At 44.6% G+C, this 17784-nt stretch overlaps 1 protein-coding gene across 11 annotated transcripts in view; it reads left to right on the top strand.

The window, feature by feature from the left end:
- Nucleotides 1-853: 853 nt before the first annotated feature.
- Nucleotides 854-17784, top strand: part of ATE1 (arginyltransferase 1) — a 50356-nt gene continuing 33425 nt past the window's right edge. For 3 of the 11 annotated variants that reach the window (XM_014528281.1, XM_014528280.1, XM_014528282.1), the window contains exons 1-7: nucleotides 862-970; nucleotides 3515-3577; nucleotides 5509-5612; nucleotides 7334-7588; nucleotides 9545-9756; nucleotides 11582-11710; nucleotides 12572-12700. In XM_014528281.1, the coding sequence (XP_014383767.1) occupies nucleotides 909-970; nucleotides 3515-3577; nucleotides 5509-5612; nucleotides 7334-7588; nucleotides 9545-9756; nucleotides 11582-11710; nucleotides 12572-12700 (954 nt within the window). In that variant the 5' untranslated portion in view covers nucleotides 862-908. Of the gene's footprint in view, nucleotides 971-3514; nucleotides 3578-5508; nucleotides 5613-7333; nucleotides 7589-9544; nucleotides 9757-11581; nucleotides 11711-12571; nucleotides 12701-17784 lie in introns of all 11 variants that reach the window. The other 8 variants (XM_005880158.2, XM_014528285.1, XM_014528286.1 and 5 more) reach the window with 6 other exon arrangements.

Raw genomic sequence — 17784 nt, forward strand, 5'->3', positions numbered from 1 at the left:
TGCCGGCGTTAGCTGAGGGCGCAGACTCCCCCGCTCAGACCCGAGGACCGCCGCCGCCGCGTGTGGCCGGGAGCGATAGTCGGGTCTCACTAACCTTTAGCGGGTTTGTAAGCGACCCAGTAACTTCACCGAGAAGACGGTGGCGGAGCGGCCCGGGTTGAGGTCTGGGAGGAACCCGGAGGGAGGACAGCGTCTGTGGGCCCGGATGTGATTCTCAGGGTCTCGTAGCAGGACGCGGGTCTGGGGGGCGGGGCCGCCCCCACCTGTCCGCACCCCGATGCGCTCTCCGGTTGCAACAGGAGCCCGGGCTGCTTTCAACACCCGTTTCAGTGGCCGCCTCGTGTGCGCTCGGGGCTTCATTTCCTGTGGTTATTGCACATCGGTAACGCTTCCGCCCTGGAATCGCTTTCCCGCTCCTAGGCATCAGCCTTACTGCTGGTTTTTATGCTGCATTTTAGTTTTTGTACTTACAAGGAATGTTGTTCTGTTTTTGTCCTGTTTTCAGTGTAAACATATATGGAAATCAGGAGAATTCATATGCACAGGAAACATTTGCTTTCTAATTTTTCTGAAGAGACTAGCTTAAGTTGTTGGGGATATTATTATTGTTTAAAGGTGTGATGTAACCTGAGTGCTGCGAGGAGCTGAATGTATGACGTCACGGAGACTGTTGACTAATCCCAAATTAAATGTAATCACTCGTGTGTGTTTTTAATTAAGGAGAATATATCATAATTTTCATTTGTATTATGTCAAACCAACAAGTATAAAATGTGCAAACTTTATTCCCCCAGTGTGGCCTAGGTTTGCTTTCTTTGCTTCTGTATTCACGTTAAAACAACAAAACCGCTGTGAGTGTAAAAAGCAGAGCCCGTGCTGCTGCGGTGACGCGCTCTTGTCTTGCAGGCATGTGGGCTCACTCCATGACGGTGCGGGACTACCAGGACCTCATCGACCGCGGCTGGCGGAGGTGAGCGCAGCCAGGAGGCTGCTCCCTTACTCAGGTTCTCAGTGGAAAAAACACACCGTTTTCTTTAAGAAGTTTTTCTGTTGGGAAGAGGTTTAAGGCTTTTTTTATCCCTTTATGTAATGATTTTGTTCTCTTTTTAATGATGTTTATTAGGAAAACTTCAAATATATACATAGAAGGTACAGTATGATGAAGCTCATGTATCTATCACCAAGCTTCAACAATTGTTAACATTTTGGCAGTCTTGTTTCATCAATTCTTTTTTTTTTTTTAAAGTATGGTGTTTTTAAAATTTTTTTTTTTAATTTTATTGATTTGAGAGAAACATCAGTGGGATAGAGAACATCAATCAGTTGCCTCCCTCCCCCCCCACCCCTACCCTCCCCCAACAGGGGATGGAACCAGCAACCTTTTGGTGCCTGGGACGATGCTCAACCAACTGAGCCACACTGGCCAGGGCTCATCAGTTCCTTTTGGTCCCTGCAATGGACTGAATGTCTGTGTCCGACCACACTGTACAGCTTCAGTCCTAACCCCGTTGTCATGGTGTTGGGAGGTGGTCGGCCTAGATGGAGCCCTCGCCAGTGGGATTGGTGCCCTGTGAGAGCGAGCTCCCTGCCCTTCTCCCACGCGAGGCTCCCGGAGAGCAGGAGCCAGGAAGCTTGTCTTCACGAGACACGGATCTGCCGGGCCTGTCGTGGACGTCCAGCCCCCAGAACGGGGAGGAATACATTTCCGTTGTTTAGAAGCCACTCGGCCTGTAGCACTTCGTGGTAGCAGCCCAAGTGGACTTCTCCCCCCACAAAATAATTTAAAGCAGATTTCAGGTGTCAGCGTACCTGTAGCAAGTGTGGTTTCTAAGAGAGAAGGGTTCTTTTTCCTTTGCGAGATATCCACAATACCATTTGCTATACCTTACAAAATTAGTAATTCTTTACCTGTTACCTAGTTTTGCTTAGATTTTCTGCTCATCTCAGATGTGTGTTTTTTTAACAGTTGGTTTATTTGAATCAGGATTCCATTAAGGCCCACATATTGCATTGCCTTCGATGGCTAAGATTGCTTTGGAAGTTATTTTTTATGTGGATTCTTTTAAAGTAACTATTAGGTAAAGTTCCTTACGTAAATAGTATGAGCAGTTAAGTGCCCTGTGCCAATCAAGAGACCTGGGATTAAGCACAGCAGATGAAACTTCACAACTTCCCTTAAACTTATAACAACGGAGTTCAAAAGTAGACACAGGCCAGGTGCCAAAGGACCTTGTGTGCCATGATCAGGAACCTTTTTAAAGGCAGAAGGGAACCTGCCAGCTGTGTGTCCCACGGGAATGGGAAGTAGCAGAGACGTGTCTGAGGGGTGACCCAAGAGGCAGAAGACTGGCTCCAGGACGATGCAGTGCTGGGGGGTGAGGCATCAGCAGTGGCCAGAGGCAGGAGGGACAGGTTGAAGGTTTATTTTTTATTGATTTATTTTTTAAATATATTTTTATTGATTTTAGAGAGAATCATTGATTGGCTGCCTACTGCACGCCCCCTACTAGGGGTGTGCCTGCAACCAAGGTACATGCCCTTGACTGGAATTGAACCCAGGACCCTTCAGTCCGCAGGCCAATGCTCTATCCACTGAGCCAAACTGGCTAGGGCTGGAGGTTCATTTTAGAAGTAGAAAGATTGCTGACAGGAAATAGCGCTCATTAGAGGGAGGAGTCTAAGATGACCCCTCAGTTCCTGGCTCTGAACTGAATGTTTGTTTGGGCTGCCATACAATATGCCACAGACGGCAGACGGGCAGCGTAACAGAAATGTGTTTTCTCGCAGAGGTGGAGGCTGCAAGTTCAAAACCAAGGTGTCCAGAGCTTTGGTGTCTACTGTGGCCTCTCTCTGTGGCTTGCACATGGCTGCCTTCTCCCTGTGCACACACGGTCCTTCTCTGGGTGGGCATCCCTGGGGCCTCATCTCTGTTTCCATTTTCTTTTCTCATAAGGACGCGTATCAGATTGGATTATGGCTCGTCTTAGCAGCTTCTTTTTAACCCAGTCCCTCTTTAAAGGCCTGATCTGCAAACGTAGTCTGGGGTGCTGGGGGTTAGGGCGTCGACGTTTGAATTTCAGCCACAATGTCGTGGCTCTGCCATTCACTGAGCTCTAGAAAGCATGGAAGGAACAGGTGGGTGTGGGTACTTGGTGCTGTTGCACATGGAACCCCCAAGTGTGGCTGTCCTAGGCAGCAGCGGGCCTGGGTCCCGCCGTCTCCAGCGCAGAGGATCTGGGTGGTAGCTCAGGCCTGGGAGGGGTGGCAGGTGCCGATGAGGAGGTGACTGAGGGGAGTGGTCGGGGAGGACCTGGGTCAGTCTAGCAGGAGGAGCTGGCCTCTGGCCTCAGCACACCCACGCTGCAAGATGGCGCTTAGGAAGAGTGACTAAACTAAATGCGCTTCTGTGCTATTGATGCGATTTTCCCCAATTAAGTTTGTGCTTCTGTAGTAATCTACTTTGGTATATATGAGAAATATGTAAGAAATTAACAAAACTATTTCATAATTTTAGAAGTGGGAGATATGTGTACAAGCCTGTGATGAATCAAACGTGTTGTCCTCAATACACTATAAGGTAAGAATTTTGATCAATAGAAAGAGGCTCCATAATATGAAGATTGTTTATAGTTTTTTAGTAGAGTCTTGCTGGTTTTAAATGTTAATTTTCATTCTAAGTAGACATTCTTTTTTTAAAAAAATGTATATTTTATTGATTTTTTACAAAGAGGAAGGGAGAGGGATAGAGAGTTAGAAATGTCGATGAGAGAGAAACATCGATCAGCTGCCTCCTGCACACCTCCTACTGGGGATGTGCCCGCAACCAAGGTACATGCCCTTGACCAGAATCGAACCTGGGACCTTTCAGTCTGCAGGCCGATGTTCTATCCACTGAGCCAAACCAGCTAGGGCTAAGTAGACATTCTTTATAAGGAAGAGCAAATGAGTTATGGCTTTTCCACATACTGCTGCTATATTCATGTGGTGATCAGAAGCTTTTAGTAGTGCTTAATTGGTTCACATCTATCTATATAAAAGCCTAAGCAACTGTTTGGTGCCTGTGGCATGCACTGACCATGGGGCAGATGCTCAGTGCACAGGCATGGAAACATGGAACAGATTGATGAATCTCAGAGGGGAGGAGGGAAGGGCGGGAAGAGGTTAACCAAAGATCTTACATGCATACTAGAGGCCCAGTGCACAGATTCATGCACTGGGGGGTCCCTCGGCCTGACCTGCGCCTTCTCGCGATCCGGGACCTCTCGGGGTATGTCGGGCTGCCGGTTTTGGCCTGATCCCTGGGGGCTGACTCCACTGGTGCACGAATCCATGTACCGGGCCTCTAGTATAAATATATGAAAAAATATCCTCTTCATTTGGCAATGTTGGCAGTGATAGCATGAAATATTGGTAAATACTCAAATTACTTTTAGATATCAAATTTTTATAGGTTTTGGCTCGGGGCTTTCCCTGCTCTAGCATATAACTTACCACCGTGCCTGCATTCCGGCAGTGCTAGGTCGGTTCTGGGGGAAGAAGAGCAGCAGGAGGGCTCAAACCTGAGCTGCCACATGCATTCAGAGTCCACTTTCCTTTATTAGAAAACTTAAACGAAAAAGTCTTATTTTCCTATAGAGTGTTCAGTTTTTCATAATCTTTTGGGTTTACCCTCTGCCCCCTTCACCACATCCTAATATGAAAAGATGTTCTCTCTCTGGCCTGGTCGCTCAGTTTTTTTGATGCCTATCTTTGTAGCAGGCCCTCCTCGAGTGTCTGGCAATTCCAGCTTTCCAGGGTCCCCTTGGGGATCCGTGTACCGTGCGGGTCTTGCTTACTGTGGGCTTTGAGTCAGGGTCTGGCTGGGCTGTTCTTTTGGGGATCCCCCGTGTCAGTGCTTTCAGGTCTGATCACATTTGGAGAGAAGCCCTCACCTCCAGGAGGTCTCAGTCCCTTGCTCCCCGCGTGCTTGCAGCCCTCGTGGAAGAGGCTGTTTCTCTCTTTACTGAAACTGCAGTTTTCTACTGGGTTGTGAGGGAGTCCTCTGTGCAGGGCGGGGGAGGGCACCCGACATCCAACTGCTTCCAGAACCTCCTTCCAGGGGCTCTTCCGAGCTGTAGATGCACCTTCTTGCATGTCCCCTGTGGTGTGTGATGCAGGTATCACTAGCCCTGAGGCATTATGGGTGATGCGGAGACCAGCAGTAGGGCATCCTTTGGGCTTTGCTCACAGTTGGTTCAGGGTTGACTTTCTTGGGTCTGCTCAGTCAGCTACCCTTGTACTTCCGCTTCCCAGCTCCCAGCATTTCTCCCATCTGTTTCCTAGTGTATTATGTCTACTAATCCTTAGTTTTAGTGAGATGTGAGGTGAGGTTAGAGGCTATGTTAAGCCTTGACTTTATCCAGAAATCCCAGGCATAAGCTTTGCCTCAATATACTGGATACTGTCCATAACTGGTTTATTTCTTCAGAGTTTGAGTTCATTTTTTAAATATTTATTTTGCTTTCCTAGGTGCCGATCTTTACAGTTTCAGCCATCAAAATCTCACAAGAAGGTTTTGAAAAAAATGTTGAAATTTCTGGCTAAAGGGGAAATTTCCAAAGGAAATTGTGAGGGTAAGATGAGATGGGGTCTAAAAACTGTTTACTTTAAAATGATGTCTCTTTCCAAGGTTCTCATTTTCCGCCAGGGAACGGTCCTTACGACAGCAGGTACCGCTGTTGCTGTGACGAGTTACTGCGAGCTGCTGTTACGGTTACCCTGGCCCCACATCAGGGCATGGGAAATGGATGCCAGGGCGAGTCCTGCTTGATGTGAGAGTGAGGGTCATTTTTGAGATACAATGTTGTGGAGTTTATGGAAATCGTAGTTGTCATGGTGCTTTGACAACTCTTCTCTTACTTGGTCCCAGTAATATCCTGAAGGAAACGGGAAGGGGTGTTGTCTCTGGAGACTAGGTGCTCACGTGCAACTTGCATGCGATTGCAGTCACTGTGACTGTTGAGTCGGGCGTGGATTTTCTGTTTAAGTGAGATGACTTTAGTAAGTTATATTGCCTGAAATTCTGTTTCTTACTTGTCTGACCAATTTTGAATTATGTGGGAATTTCTTTTTTTGTTTTTTAATGTGTGAATTTCTTAAAGATAATTAGTAACATTTAATTAACTGTGGTTACAGATACTTTGCATTTCCAGTTTTGTTACTTAAAAAAACAAACAAAAAACCCCTTTTCTTATAGGCAGTGCCTAAATAACATATATAAGAATTGAGAATGCACCCATTCTTCATGCTCCTGAAGGAAGCCTCCCACCCCAGTCTTTGCTTGTTAATTTCCCCCAAGTATGCTTTGAGTGCCTACAATGTCCCAGGCCCTTTTGTAAGCACTGGAGAGACAGTGGCCAGCGAGACAGGTACGTTCTCTGCCCTCCTGCACTGTCCATAATGGACCAGGATTCAGGACAGGTTGGAGCTGACCAGGCAGGGCTCAGGTCAGGGGCAGTTGGAGCTTTGGGAGCCTCAGGATGTTGGCTTAGTTCTGCTGCTTATTGTCCGTTCATCATCTTGCAGGTTAGATTTTGTTGGTTAGTCAATGTACAAACTTTCCAATGGCTGGGAATCCTGTTCTGAGTTACAAAAATTAATATTTAGATAAGCTTTGAGGATGCTGTTCATTTGTAAATTGATGGTTGCCTGCCCTTTTTATTTTTAATATGTATGTTTTTTATTGTTGATAGTTTTACAGATATCTCCCATTTACCCCTCCCTGGTTGCCTGTCTTTTCATGTAGCTCTTATGTTCGGTTCTTTATTTGACTTGTATAATTTTCTGAATTACTTATGTCTGCAACTTAGTTAATAGGAGTGATGTACTCATTAGGGTAAAAGCTGTAACATAGAGACGCCAAAATGCAGTGACTAAACGAGGACAGCAGTCTGCTCCTCCCTCGCACAGCAGTCGGGTGCTCTGCCAGGCTGGCCATTCCGGCCGCCCTCCATGTGTTTCCAAGCTCGCTCTGGTTTTTACTGATCCTGCCAGTGGGGAGGGGTAAGGATGGAAGTTCAGGGCACATATTTCCTTTAAAACAAGGGAGGCAACGTTGGATATATCCGTTTGGTTATATTTTGTTGGAGGGAACTTGGTCCCAACTTGCAGGGATGGCAGTGCGCGCCCTGGCTGGGCTGCCCTAGTCCTGGCTGCCGCTCTGCTGCTGGGAGGGCGGGAGGGTGGATTTGTGGACACACAGGAGCTTCTGCTACGGAGGGTAAAGGGACATTGCTCCCCTTTATGTGCCTTAACCGTGTCCGGCTGATGGACTTGGCTGTTTTCTTGTTTGTAGATGAGCCTATGGAGCCCAGCATGGAGGATGCCGTTGCCGGGGACATGGCGCTAATCAATAAATTGGATCTACAGTGTGACCTTAAAAAGCTCGGCGATAACCTCAAAGAGAGCTTAGAGAGGGAAGTGAAGAAGAAAGGAAAAAGCACAAAGAAAGAGGAATCGGACGAGTTTATTCAGTCCCAGGACAAAAACGAGGAGCTGGGCTCTGGGGAACCGTCCCACGCAGTGGACGTGCACACAGCTCCGAAGCCAGGTAGCGCCGATGTCATCGACGTCTTGTCAGATGCCCTTCTTTGTGCTGGGGTGTTACCCGGGTCCGCTCATCAGCTGCAAATGCGAGTGACTCCTGAGTCTACAGTATACAGCTTACTGCCTGGGTTTAGATGGACACGTCACATCTTTTTAAAACCAGTGTTTAGTAAGCCTGAAAATAGCCTTATTATCCCCAAACACATTTGAAAAGAGGTCCATTTCTTCTTACTACCTTAGGGCCCTCGAGGCTTGAGAACCAAACTTTTTTAGTGAAAAGATATGCTAAACATTTTTATTTTTGATGTTAAGTGAGACAAAGTAATTTTTGGTATTATGTCCACAGTATATAGACATCATAAAATTCTTGTTTATCATTAGTTTTCTTTAGGTAATCGTAATAAATTTTAATTTAAAAAATTTGAGATTTTGATATTTAATTTCACTTTTAAAAAGGTAAGATTTTTTTTCTGTATTTTCACTTATAAAAATAATTAAGTTTAAAAATTTTATTAAGCATTAAATGGGTATATAATGTGCTTGTGTGCATGTATGTGTATATAATTCTTTTAAAATTTTATAAAAATAGTTTGGATGATTTTTATGCTTCATTCTTGAATTTGTTCTTATACTTAAGAACAAAGGCTTTTTAGTACTATTCAGTACTATTTTAGTTTTTCTTTGCTACATATATAAAAGCACAGAAAACTTTTTGTTGAAGTGTTTTGTGTGTGTGTGTTTTTTTTAATGTAAGACTTTCATGGCATTTAAACTGATGTTGGTCTGAGATTTTATCCTAAAAATGAGAATAAGCCATTAAAATACTTTGAATGGTTCAGATAATTTCCTTCAACTTTTACTAGAGTGATAGGGTTAGTTCTTTTATTTTTAATTTCTTATTATAAAAATTACTTGTGTATCAGATTAAAAAGCCATTTCAGAGAATTTCAAACAGACACATGAAGACTGAATATTATAATGAACTTCCATGTACCCTCCCCTCATTTGAAAGAGTCACTGACGTATAATTGATGGTACTTATGATTTTTGTTGTACTGATAGTATTACAGATATCTCCCATTTTTGGTACTACTGTTTCTATGATGACGATTACTCTTGAACTGCTGTTACTATTACACTGGCCCATAGCAAGGATATGGGAAATGGATGCCAGGAGGAGTCTAGCTTGGTATAAGGTTGAGGGTCATTTTCAATATGTGAGATCGTGGAATTATGGGGTCCCAGATAGTTAAAATTTTTACATTTTAAAGAGGTTTGATTAAAATTCTGATGCAGTGGTTCTCAACCTTCCTAATGCCGCGACCCTTTAAAACAGTTCCTCATGTTGTGGTGACCCCCAACCATAAAATTATTTTCGTTGCTACTTCATAACTGAAATTTTGCTACTGTTATGCATCATAATGTAAATATCTGGCATGCAGGTTGTATTTTCATTGTTCGCGACCCACAGGTTGAGAACCGCTGAAGAGCTAACTAATGCGACTCCTCAGTTAGGTGGGGAGAGACATGCTGTCAACCAGGTAGAGGTGTTTTTCATTGAGAACCTGCCCCAGTGTGCTCTGGGATCAGCACATCTTTCTACCTGAGGCTGAGCATGTCTGTGTCCCCAGTGCTCAGAGGTGTGGGCCTGAGGCAGCCATGTCCTGAGCAAAAGGTACTTGATTATGTTCTCTCTCCTCACAAAGGCAGAGAGGACGTAAATGTTTTTAAACAGAGATTTTCCACAATAAGAGCTGGAAAGCTCTGTGCCTCTTTACCTTCTCCAGCAGTTCTTGCTTCCAAGGTAGAATTTTAAGATTGACTTTCGGCTCCACACCAGGACCCTCTCAGACACCTGACAGCTGGGTCTTTCTGGATTTGTTCTGTAGCGTCTTTGAGACTTGAGAAAACATTTCCAGAGTCAACTGTGATTGGTCTAATATTCTGAAATTCTTTTTAGGCAAAGGGGCAGATTTGAGCAAGCCTCCGTGTCGGAAAGCAAAGGAAATCCGGAAGGAGAGGAAGAGGTTAAAGCTCATGCAGCAGAGCCCGGCCGGAGGGCCGGAGGGCTTCCAGGCTCCACGGGAACCAAAGACCAAACCCAACCAGCCGAAATCGCTGGAAGAGTTAATTTTTGAATCTTTACCAGAGGATGCGTCACATAAGTTAGAGGTACTTTGGAGAACATAGAATGTTCTGTTTGGCTTTATTGTTTGTTTTTTTGTGGATTCCCTTGTATGTTTTCATTTGAGGTTATATTAACCCATTGATGCGTTGTGTAAACTGGGAATTAAAGTGGATGGAGGGGCATTTGTGTTTACTAAGTCAGCTGCTACTTGAGAGAAACTTAAGATTAAAAAAATAGGCAGTTTGACTAAAGTTACCAAAGCAATTCCAGGTTTTTGCATGTTATGATGCGTAGTCTTTGGCTTTCTGTATCCTTTGATTGAAATTTAGTAGTTAAGTGAAAAAAAGCAAAAAGCACCTGTTTAACTTGCACTTGTGGCAGCTTTGGTTTAGATAGTAAAGGCGAACAGGTCACATGAGGCGCATCACCGTTGTCGCTATTCTGTTGTCCTGACCGTAGTCGAGCAGCAGCAGCAGCAGCACCTGTGCAGGCCAGCAGTGAGGGAGTACTGAAGCAGTACTGAGTCGTACTGCGTAATAAACTTCTCGTTACTCCCCCAAGCCAGGTTAGCATGATAGGAACACTTTTAGAGTGTTCCTGCTATTTTTCCCAAATTGATTTACATTCCAGATTAAGTCTAGATTTTTCAGTATCCGTTTGGTATTTATACCTTGTTTTCTAAATCAGCCATAATGATACTATCATATTCTCATAAATGATTAGTAACTGCTCAGCCTTTGAGTTCATAGCTTAATGTCACCTAAGAACATCTCCTATCACTGAAGATTTGATATTAAAAGCTAACTTTGACACAGTGTGAACCTTAGGACAATGTTACCAGGTGTAACTTTTAACAGCTTCACTCTATACTTCCTGGGCCACTCTGATTTTGTTACTGACTTTCTCCTTCCCAACCGGTAAAGAAGGAGTTAACACGCTACTTTAAATATTTTATGAGGAGTCATTTATCTTTTGATCATAAATAGTAAGGTATTCAGGGTACCAGCACACTTAACCTAGCTGTTTACAGTAGGCAGCTTTTGCTTTTTAATGTAATGGCCCCTGGACGGACAGAGACCTGCTGTCCACTGTCACGCTTGCTTCGTAGAAGAATTACTTCTCAAGGCATACGTGACATATGCCTTTTTATTAGATTGCTTTGATTTTCTGTTTTACTATCCTGTTTTGCTAACATTTTGGCTGGCTAGTAAATAATTAATATTAAAATAAATGTTAGCCATTGCTGCTTGCAATTACTGTTTTTAACTCTTCCTCATTTTATATATGAGTAAATTAAGGTACTCAGGCTAATTTATATGTTGAGCACGACGGTGACGTTAAGATTTGAGTGAAGGAAATCTGAGTTAGTCTGCATTCTTAGCCGTGTTATAAAATAGGAGCACTCTGTTGTCTTTTACACTCATAAGAAAAGGTGGTAAGTTTAGCATTAGCGATAACTCATCAGAGTGTCCAAAAAACATATTCACATTTCCAGAATTTCTGACTGACTGAGCGCAGGTGAGCTGCACACAGCTAGGATGGAAGAGTGTGTATTTGTGTTTGTACCCTGCGTGTCAGAAGTATCCTGTCATTTACAAGAGAGCAGCTTCCATAATTGGGTCGTAGACTTCAGCTAGTCTTAGAATGAGACAGGGTCCTCTGCCTTCTTAATGAGCCTGTAAGTTGGAGAAATAACTTTTTAAATTTATTTACTAACTTGGTAGATTTTTAACGTTAAAATATTACATATTTATGCATTAATATTTGTATTGGAGCATTTGGTTCTTTTTGGGTGGGAGTAACTGTTAATGCATATTCCATGGAATAAGCAAATGAATTAATGGACATTGTTTTTAACTCCTTCTGAAGGTGAGGGTGGTGAGATCATCTCCACCAAGTTCTCAGTTCAAAGCCACAATGCTGGAGTCGTACCAGGTCTATAAACGGTACCAGATGGTTATTCACAACCACTCACCTGATGAACCAACTGTCAGCCAGGTCAGCAGGCCAAGCGTTCTGTGCATACGGAACTCTCCCTTCCACTCGATACCCCTGTATGAACTATCGGTTTACTTGTGGTGCATTTTATTTATATTCCGTTTGCAGCATATCTGCAGAGAGAACTGGATTGACGGACATTCTGAAAGTGCAAATTGTGCCTAGTGCCAGTCGTGTAATTTCAAAGTGGAAAAGGAACACACAAAATGAATTATCTTTAATTAAAATCACTATCTTTAGATGCATTTATCTAAAAATAATAGAGGTCTAAGTAAAAATATTTGAGAAAAATGCAAAAAACCTTTACATTTTATGGTAGGCATACTTTGCCCAACAGGTTAATACGCTTTCTCCCCATTTTCAAGTCACGTGTAGAAGGGTTCATTCATAACAGCTGCCTTACTCTGTTAATACACTGCCCAGACTCAGGAGAGTTAGAAAAGTAAAGTAAGATAGAGTATTTGAACAAAAGTCCTGTCTTATTGCTTGTAACTTTATAAATCAAATTACCCAGGAAAAATCTGGAAGAGGAAAAAGCTTAAAGCACTTACTATGTCGTGGTGACAAAGGGAGCGGCCATGGCCATCAGCAGCCACATTGACTCTAGGGTGTGCAGAAAACAACGTAGGTGGGTCAGGGAAACCCAAAACAAAGGAAGATCAATGTCGGCCTTTATTAATGTGAAGCTAGTGCTTCAGGTCTGTGCCCGTCACTCCTCCCTGGATGATTCACTTCCTGGAGAATCCAGTGCTGAGCTTTGGAAGGGGACTTGCGGAGATCTTCCTTAGCCTCACCTTCAGAAGCGTGTCATCAGGTGGAGGTGTTTCAATCGCGTTTGCTTGTATCTTCCTTGCTCTGAAGGTGAGGTTAGTACCTGTCTCCTTTGAGGACCCAGAGTTCAAGACGTCCCTCAGCCAGTCGTTTTCTTTATATGTCAAGTATCAAATGGCCATCCACCAGGACCCGCCCGAGGAGTGTGGGAAGACCGAGGTACCCTTCGTTCCACGTGTTCCTATGTGCTGGGCGTGTGTGTGCAGAAGCAATAGAACTTTCTTACGCCACTTTTTTTATCTGCTAAGTGGAGTGTGTATTACTCTACTTTCAGTGTGTATGTCTGAATATTATGAAAATGTGTTATACATGTCAACCTTTAAATCCTCAGAGAAAAGGATGTGTTCTTACTCAGTGTTCTGCTCAGGATCCTGAATGAAGCGTGTTTATCTGTTGTCCTCAGGCCGAGTCTGCAGACATCACTGCGTGCTCGTTATCGCCAGTCTTGGTGCACCACATCCTGCAGGTGCCATGCTTCTTCCTGCACATGCCTGTGCGAAGTTTAATCTATAGATTAGGCACGTAGGAGATGGGCAGCAATAGCTAACAGTAATGGTGCAGTTGAACAGCGTGCTGTAATCAAGTTATGGGAGCTTGGCCTGCCTGATAACCAGGGAGGAGCATGGACCGCCTGGATACGCTGGGCACGGATGATTGACGTCCTGGGCGGGTGGAACGGCGTGGCTCGCCATTTCCTCACACCGCTCAGAGTGGTGTGCTGTTTAAAACCTACGGATTGTTTATTTCTGGAATTTCCCATTTGATATTTTTGGACTGCTGTTGGCAGTGGGTAACAATTCTTGGGGGTGCTGAGTAGCTCTCTGCTCCTATGGCCTGTAACCCCTCATGCCGCTGCTTTCTGGCTCCTTTCTCTTGGAGGGACACCCCTGCTTCATGAGCAGGATCTTCCCTAGACAAGATATTAAACTGGGGCACACTGATCGGCAGCATCAAGCCTGTGTCTCTGTGTAAGGAGGTGTCCCTGCTGCAGATGTTCCTACCATGATGGAGGTTATTCCCAGCTCCTGTGCCTTCCTGGACACTGTTTGCTACAGAGTTGAGAGCACTTCCTGTGAGCGATGCAGATGTAAGAGGCCTGCACTCCTCGGGGGACTGAGTTAGGGGAGGGTAGTCTTCCATGAGGCGTATGTGGTCAGTCACCCTGGGTCTGCCCTAACCTGGAGAAACACCGGAGCTAATGGGGTACTGGGTTGTGCATGGCTCCAGCCAGCAGGTGGCGCCCTGGCTCCAGGACAGGTCTGCACTTTGATCCCAGTCCGCCCTGCCAGTGTGGGATACAGCCCTGTATTCACAGCCTGGGATGTAGGATAAATGCTTTCCTTCTGCCCTTGGGTAGAAGCAGTTTGCATTGAGGCGTTGAATATGATGATTACAGATGATTCGTTGCTTGTGAAAGATTTAAATTTTTTGGAACTTACAGACGCTTTCAGTTTCATTTCCCCTCAGTAGTCTTTCTCTGCGTATATGAAAATAATAACTTACGTTTAGAAAGTGATCACTGTATCAGACTGACATTTCCTTCAGGTATGCAGACAAACCAGTCATGTACATAGGCATGCACTAGTTTATAAATATCTAACTCATACAATTAACAGAATGTGAATGAAGGCAAGCTCTGAGCATTTTGAAGTATTTTTTATATATTTTTTAAGGCCAGGACTAACTTAGCTGAATAAAGTAGAGGGCTTAGGCCATGATCGGTTTAATTTAATTAAAAAACCCACTTTTTATGAGCAACTTCTAAGTCAGGGTACTTTCGTATTCTAATCTCTCTTAAGGTGTGTGAGACATTTACTAATAGTTAACTTATCAAAGCTTTTGAATCACTTAAATAAGTTAGAGTAAAGGCTCTATTGTATTCTTAGCATAATGTTAATTTGGGGGAGATGCCAAAGGGTTTGTGTTAAGTAGCACTGGGAACATTTTTCCTTAAAGTTTATTTTGGTCAGTAATTTCCAGAAACTCATCTCAGATCATAAAATCATAGCATCATACATTAGAGACAAAGGGAACTTAGTGGTTGTGTAGATTGACTTCCCCTATTTGGAGAATTAGGCGATTTGTCCAAGATAATGGGGGGTCAATGGCAGAGTGATGCCTACAAATTAAGGTGCCTTCTACTGGGCCACATTTCACCATCCGACGAAGTTACAGTGGCCTAAATAATGTCTATAGAATAACTGACCCCAGTGAGTGAGATGTTCAACATAAGCAAATTTTCCAGGTAATTGAAACATCTTTATTGCCAAGATTTTATGTTCTCATCATGTGCAGTGACAGTCCTTCACAAGTGCATGGTAGTCCTCTGCCTCCTCACTGTGCTGAGCAGGACTGTCTGCTGATGGTGCCCTGCCCTTGTGTTTCCTGTGCAAGTGCCCGCAGACGGCTGCCTTTTCTCTAATGGACTCTTTCAGCCTCTTCCTTTCTCTTTTTGATGTCAGTTCTTACTGTGTTAGTTTGTCTAGTTTTAGCGCTTTCCCTCTCTACCTTGTGGTCTCTTAATGTGTTTGTTAAAATACTTATTGAGCACCTGGGTGTGCCAGGCACTGCTGGAGAAGCATTTGGTAGGTAGCACGGGAGTCAGCAGGTCGAGATCCCTGCTCTGGTGGGGCACTTCCAGGGTGACAGGAGGTGATCAGAGATGGTCATGAACAGTTGGCATAGTGAGTGAGTCGAGATGGTGGTTGGCAGGGATGGGTTAAGGAGGAGGAGGGCAGGTGCAGGGAGCACACTGGTGCTCGTAACTGTCCTGGAAACGAGCTACCTCGTGGTCTCTTAATGTGTTTGTTAAAATATTTATGGAGCCCCTAGGGTGTGCCAGGTGCTGCTGGAGAAGCATTTGGTAGGTAGCACGTGAGTCAGCAGGTTGAGACCCTGCTCTGGTGGGGCACTTCGGGGTGACAGGAGGTGATCAGAGATGGTCATGAACAGTTGGCATAGTGAGTGAGTCGAGATGGTGGTTGGCAGGGATGGGTTAAGGAGGAGGAGGGCAGGTGCAGGGAGCACACTGGTGCTCGTAACTGTCCTGGAAACGAGCGCCAGGTAACGGAAGTGGAGGGATCCTTGTGTGAGGGGGTACAAGCGTCGGAATGCTTTTCATCAACCTTTATCACCTTTTAGTGCTTTCTTTGGGGGTTTTGTTTTTGGTTTGAATGTCTGAAGTTCTAGAGTAGCTTGATAATTGACCTCTCATAAACATATCCTATATAATCAAAGCCTAATATGCAAATCCAACAGTGGAATGACTGGTTGCTATGACGCACACTGACCACAAGGGGGCAGACACTCAATGCAGGAGCTGCCCCCTGGTGTTCCCCGATGGTGAATGGGGAACCGGGGGTGGGGCCAGCTGTGGGCAGCCGGAGAAGATGGCCCTGATCACAGGCCAGGCCTAGGGACTGTACCTGTGCATGAAATCGTGTGTCGGGCCTCTAGTATATTAATATGCACATACCTGTGTTGTTTCTCGAAAGCTGAGTAATGAGAGAATGAAGTGGAGTGTGTGGCATGAAATGAATGTTAATTCTTTTTTTTAATAAGAAATCTTTATCATTTTCTTATATATATATTTCTTTATTGATTTCAGAGAGGAAGGGAGAGGGGAGAGAGAGAAACATCAATGATGAGAGAGAATCATTGATCGGCTGCCTCCTGCACGCCCCCTACTGGGGATTGAGCCCGCAACCCAGGCATGTGCTCTTGGCCGGAATCGAACCTGGGACCCTTCAGTCCGCAGGCTGACGCTCTATCCACTGAGCCAAGCTGGCTAGGGCTGAATGTCAGTTCTTGATTAACCAACTGCATGAAGTTGGTGTGCCCAGTGCTAAATCATTTAGACTGAGTGGTATGAAGACGACACCAAACATGCTTGTTATGTTTACAGCCTCGTACATTTTGGGTGAGAACATGACCTGAGGGCTGAGGCCATCCAGCGTGGCAGTGTGCACTCTGCAGGCATCCTGCCTTAGCTTCAGCTCCCACTGCTGCCTGAGTGGCTTTGAGCCAGTCCGGTCCCTCAGCTGCCTCCTGTCAGGCTCCTCGTGGTAAACGTGAGCGGGTTGTAAGGGTTAAATGAAGGGGAAGGTGCTTGGCTAATGACGATGACTGCACCTTGGCTGCTAGGGTGCAGAAGACCACCGGTAGGAGTCGGCAGTCAGGGCCACCAGCCAGCATTTGCAGTCAGAATTATGTTTTTCTTTGGTGGTTTGTTTTTCCGTTTTATTTCAAATATTTGTTTGAATTAAAAGATTACATAGGTTTAAATTTTTAATATTAAATTAGAATTAGTCCTTTCAAAGGAAGAGGTAATATTTCAAACCATTCTGTTTGGTTCATCAGCATGTAATTTTAGTCTTTAAGTTACTTTTATACCACATAAAACCTATAAAAGTATTATTCAGGGGAGATTTATATGTGTATTTCTTAACTGCTTTATTTGGAACTGAAGACAAGGGAACTGATGTTTCTGGATTTGCGCTCTGGTGATGGAGGGACTTGCTTTTGAAGAACTCACTAGATCAGATTCCCATAACCTGTAGTGTACCTTGTGCTATTACACCAACTTGTGAAAATACTCTACTGGAGTCAGGAGAAATACACGGTGCCCAGCAGAGTGCCTGGGACAGTGCCCGGAGCGGTGCCCAGGAACTCGTGGGGAAGACCCGCAGCTGAGCTGACTGTTCCTAAGAAGCAGCTGGAGAGAAGTCGCAGCCACCGGAAAACTACTCAGAAAGAAAACTGTGTTCTTGAAACGTGGGACGTGAAGGAAAAGGAAAATTCAAAGGAAGTCCGGAACTCCTGACAGTTGTTTTTCTATAAGTAAAAGCTGCGTTAATTTCCTGAGTGTTGAGAAATCTGCCTCCAACGAGTAAGCACCGTTGAGTGGGTGCAAAGCTCACGTGATAGGAATCATCTTGGCGCGAGCGCCTTTGGTCCTGAGCTGCTGTAATTAGGTCTGCTTTCCCCGTTAAGCCTGAGGAGCCTCATGCTCTACGGCCTCCTCCTGAGGACTTGACAAGTGAACAGTGCTGCCCGTTGACGGCCGGTCCAAACAAGGAGAGTGTGTGGCTTTGCTGTGGTGATTCATTTAATACGCCAGGTAATTTTAGGGAGCTGCTTGCATGATGAAAAAGCAGTCGATTTTCTCCCAGCTAGTAGTTGTACAGGATGTGTATTAACATACATCATTATTTACCCAGAGCATAATTCTGTCTTGAAGAATG

The sequence above is a fragment of the Myotis brandtii genome, unplaced genomic scaffold (assembly GCF_000412655.1).
Source record: "Myotis brandtii unplaced genomic scaffold, ASM41265v1 scaffold628, whole genome shotgun sequence".
Lineage (NCBI taxonomy): Eukaryota > Metazoa > Chordata > Mammalia > Chiroptera > Vespertilionidae > Myotis > Myotis brandtii.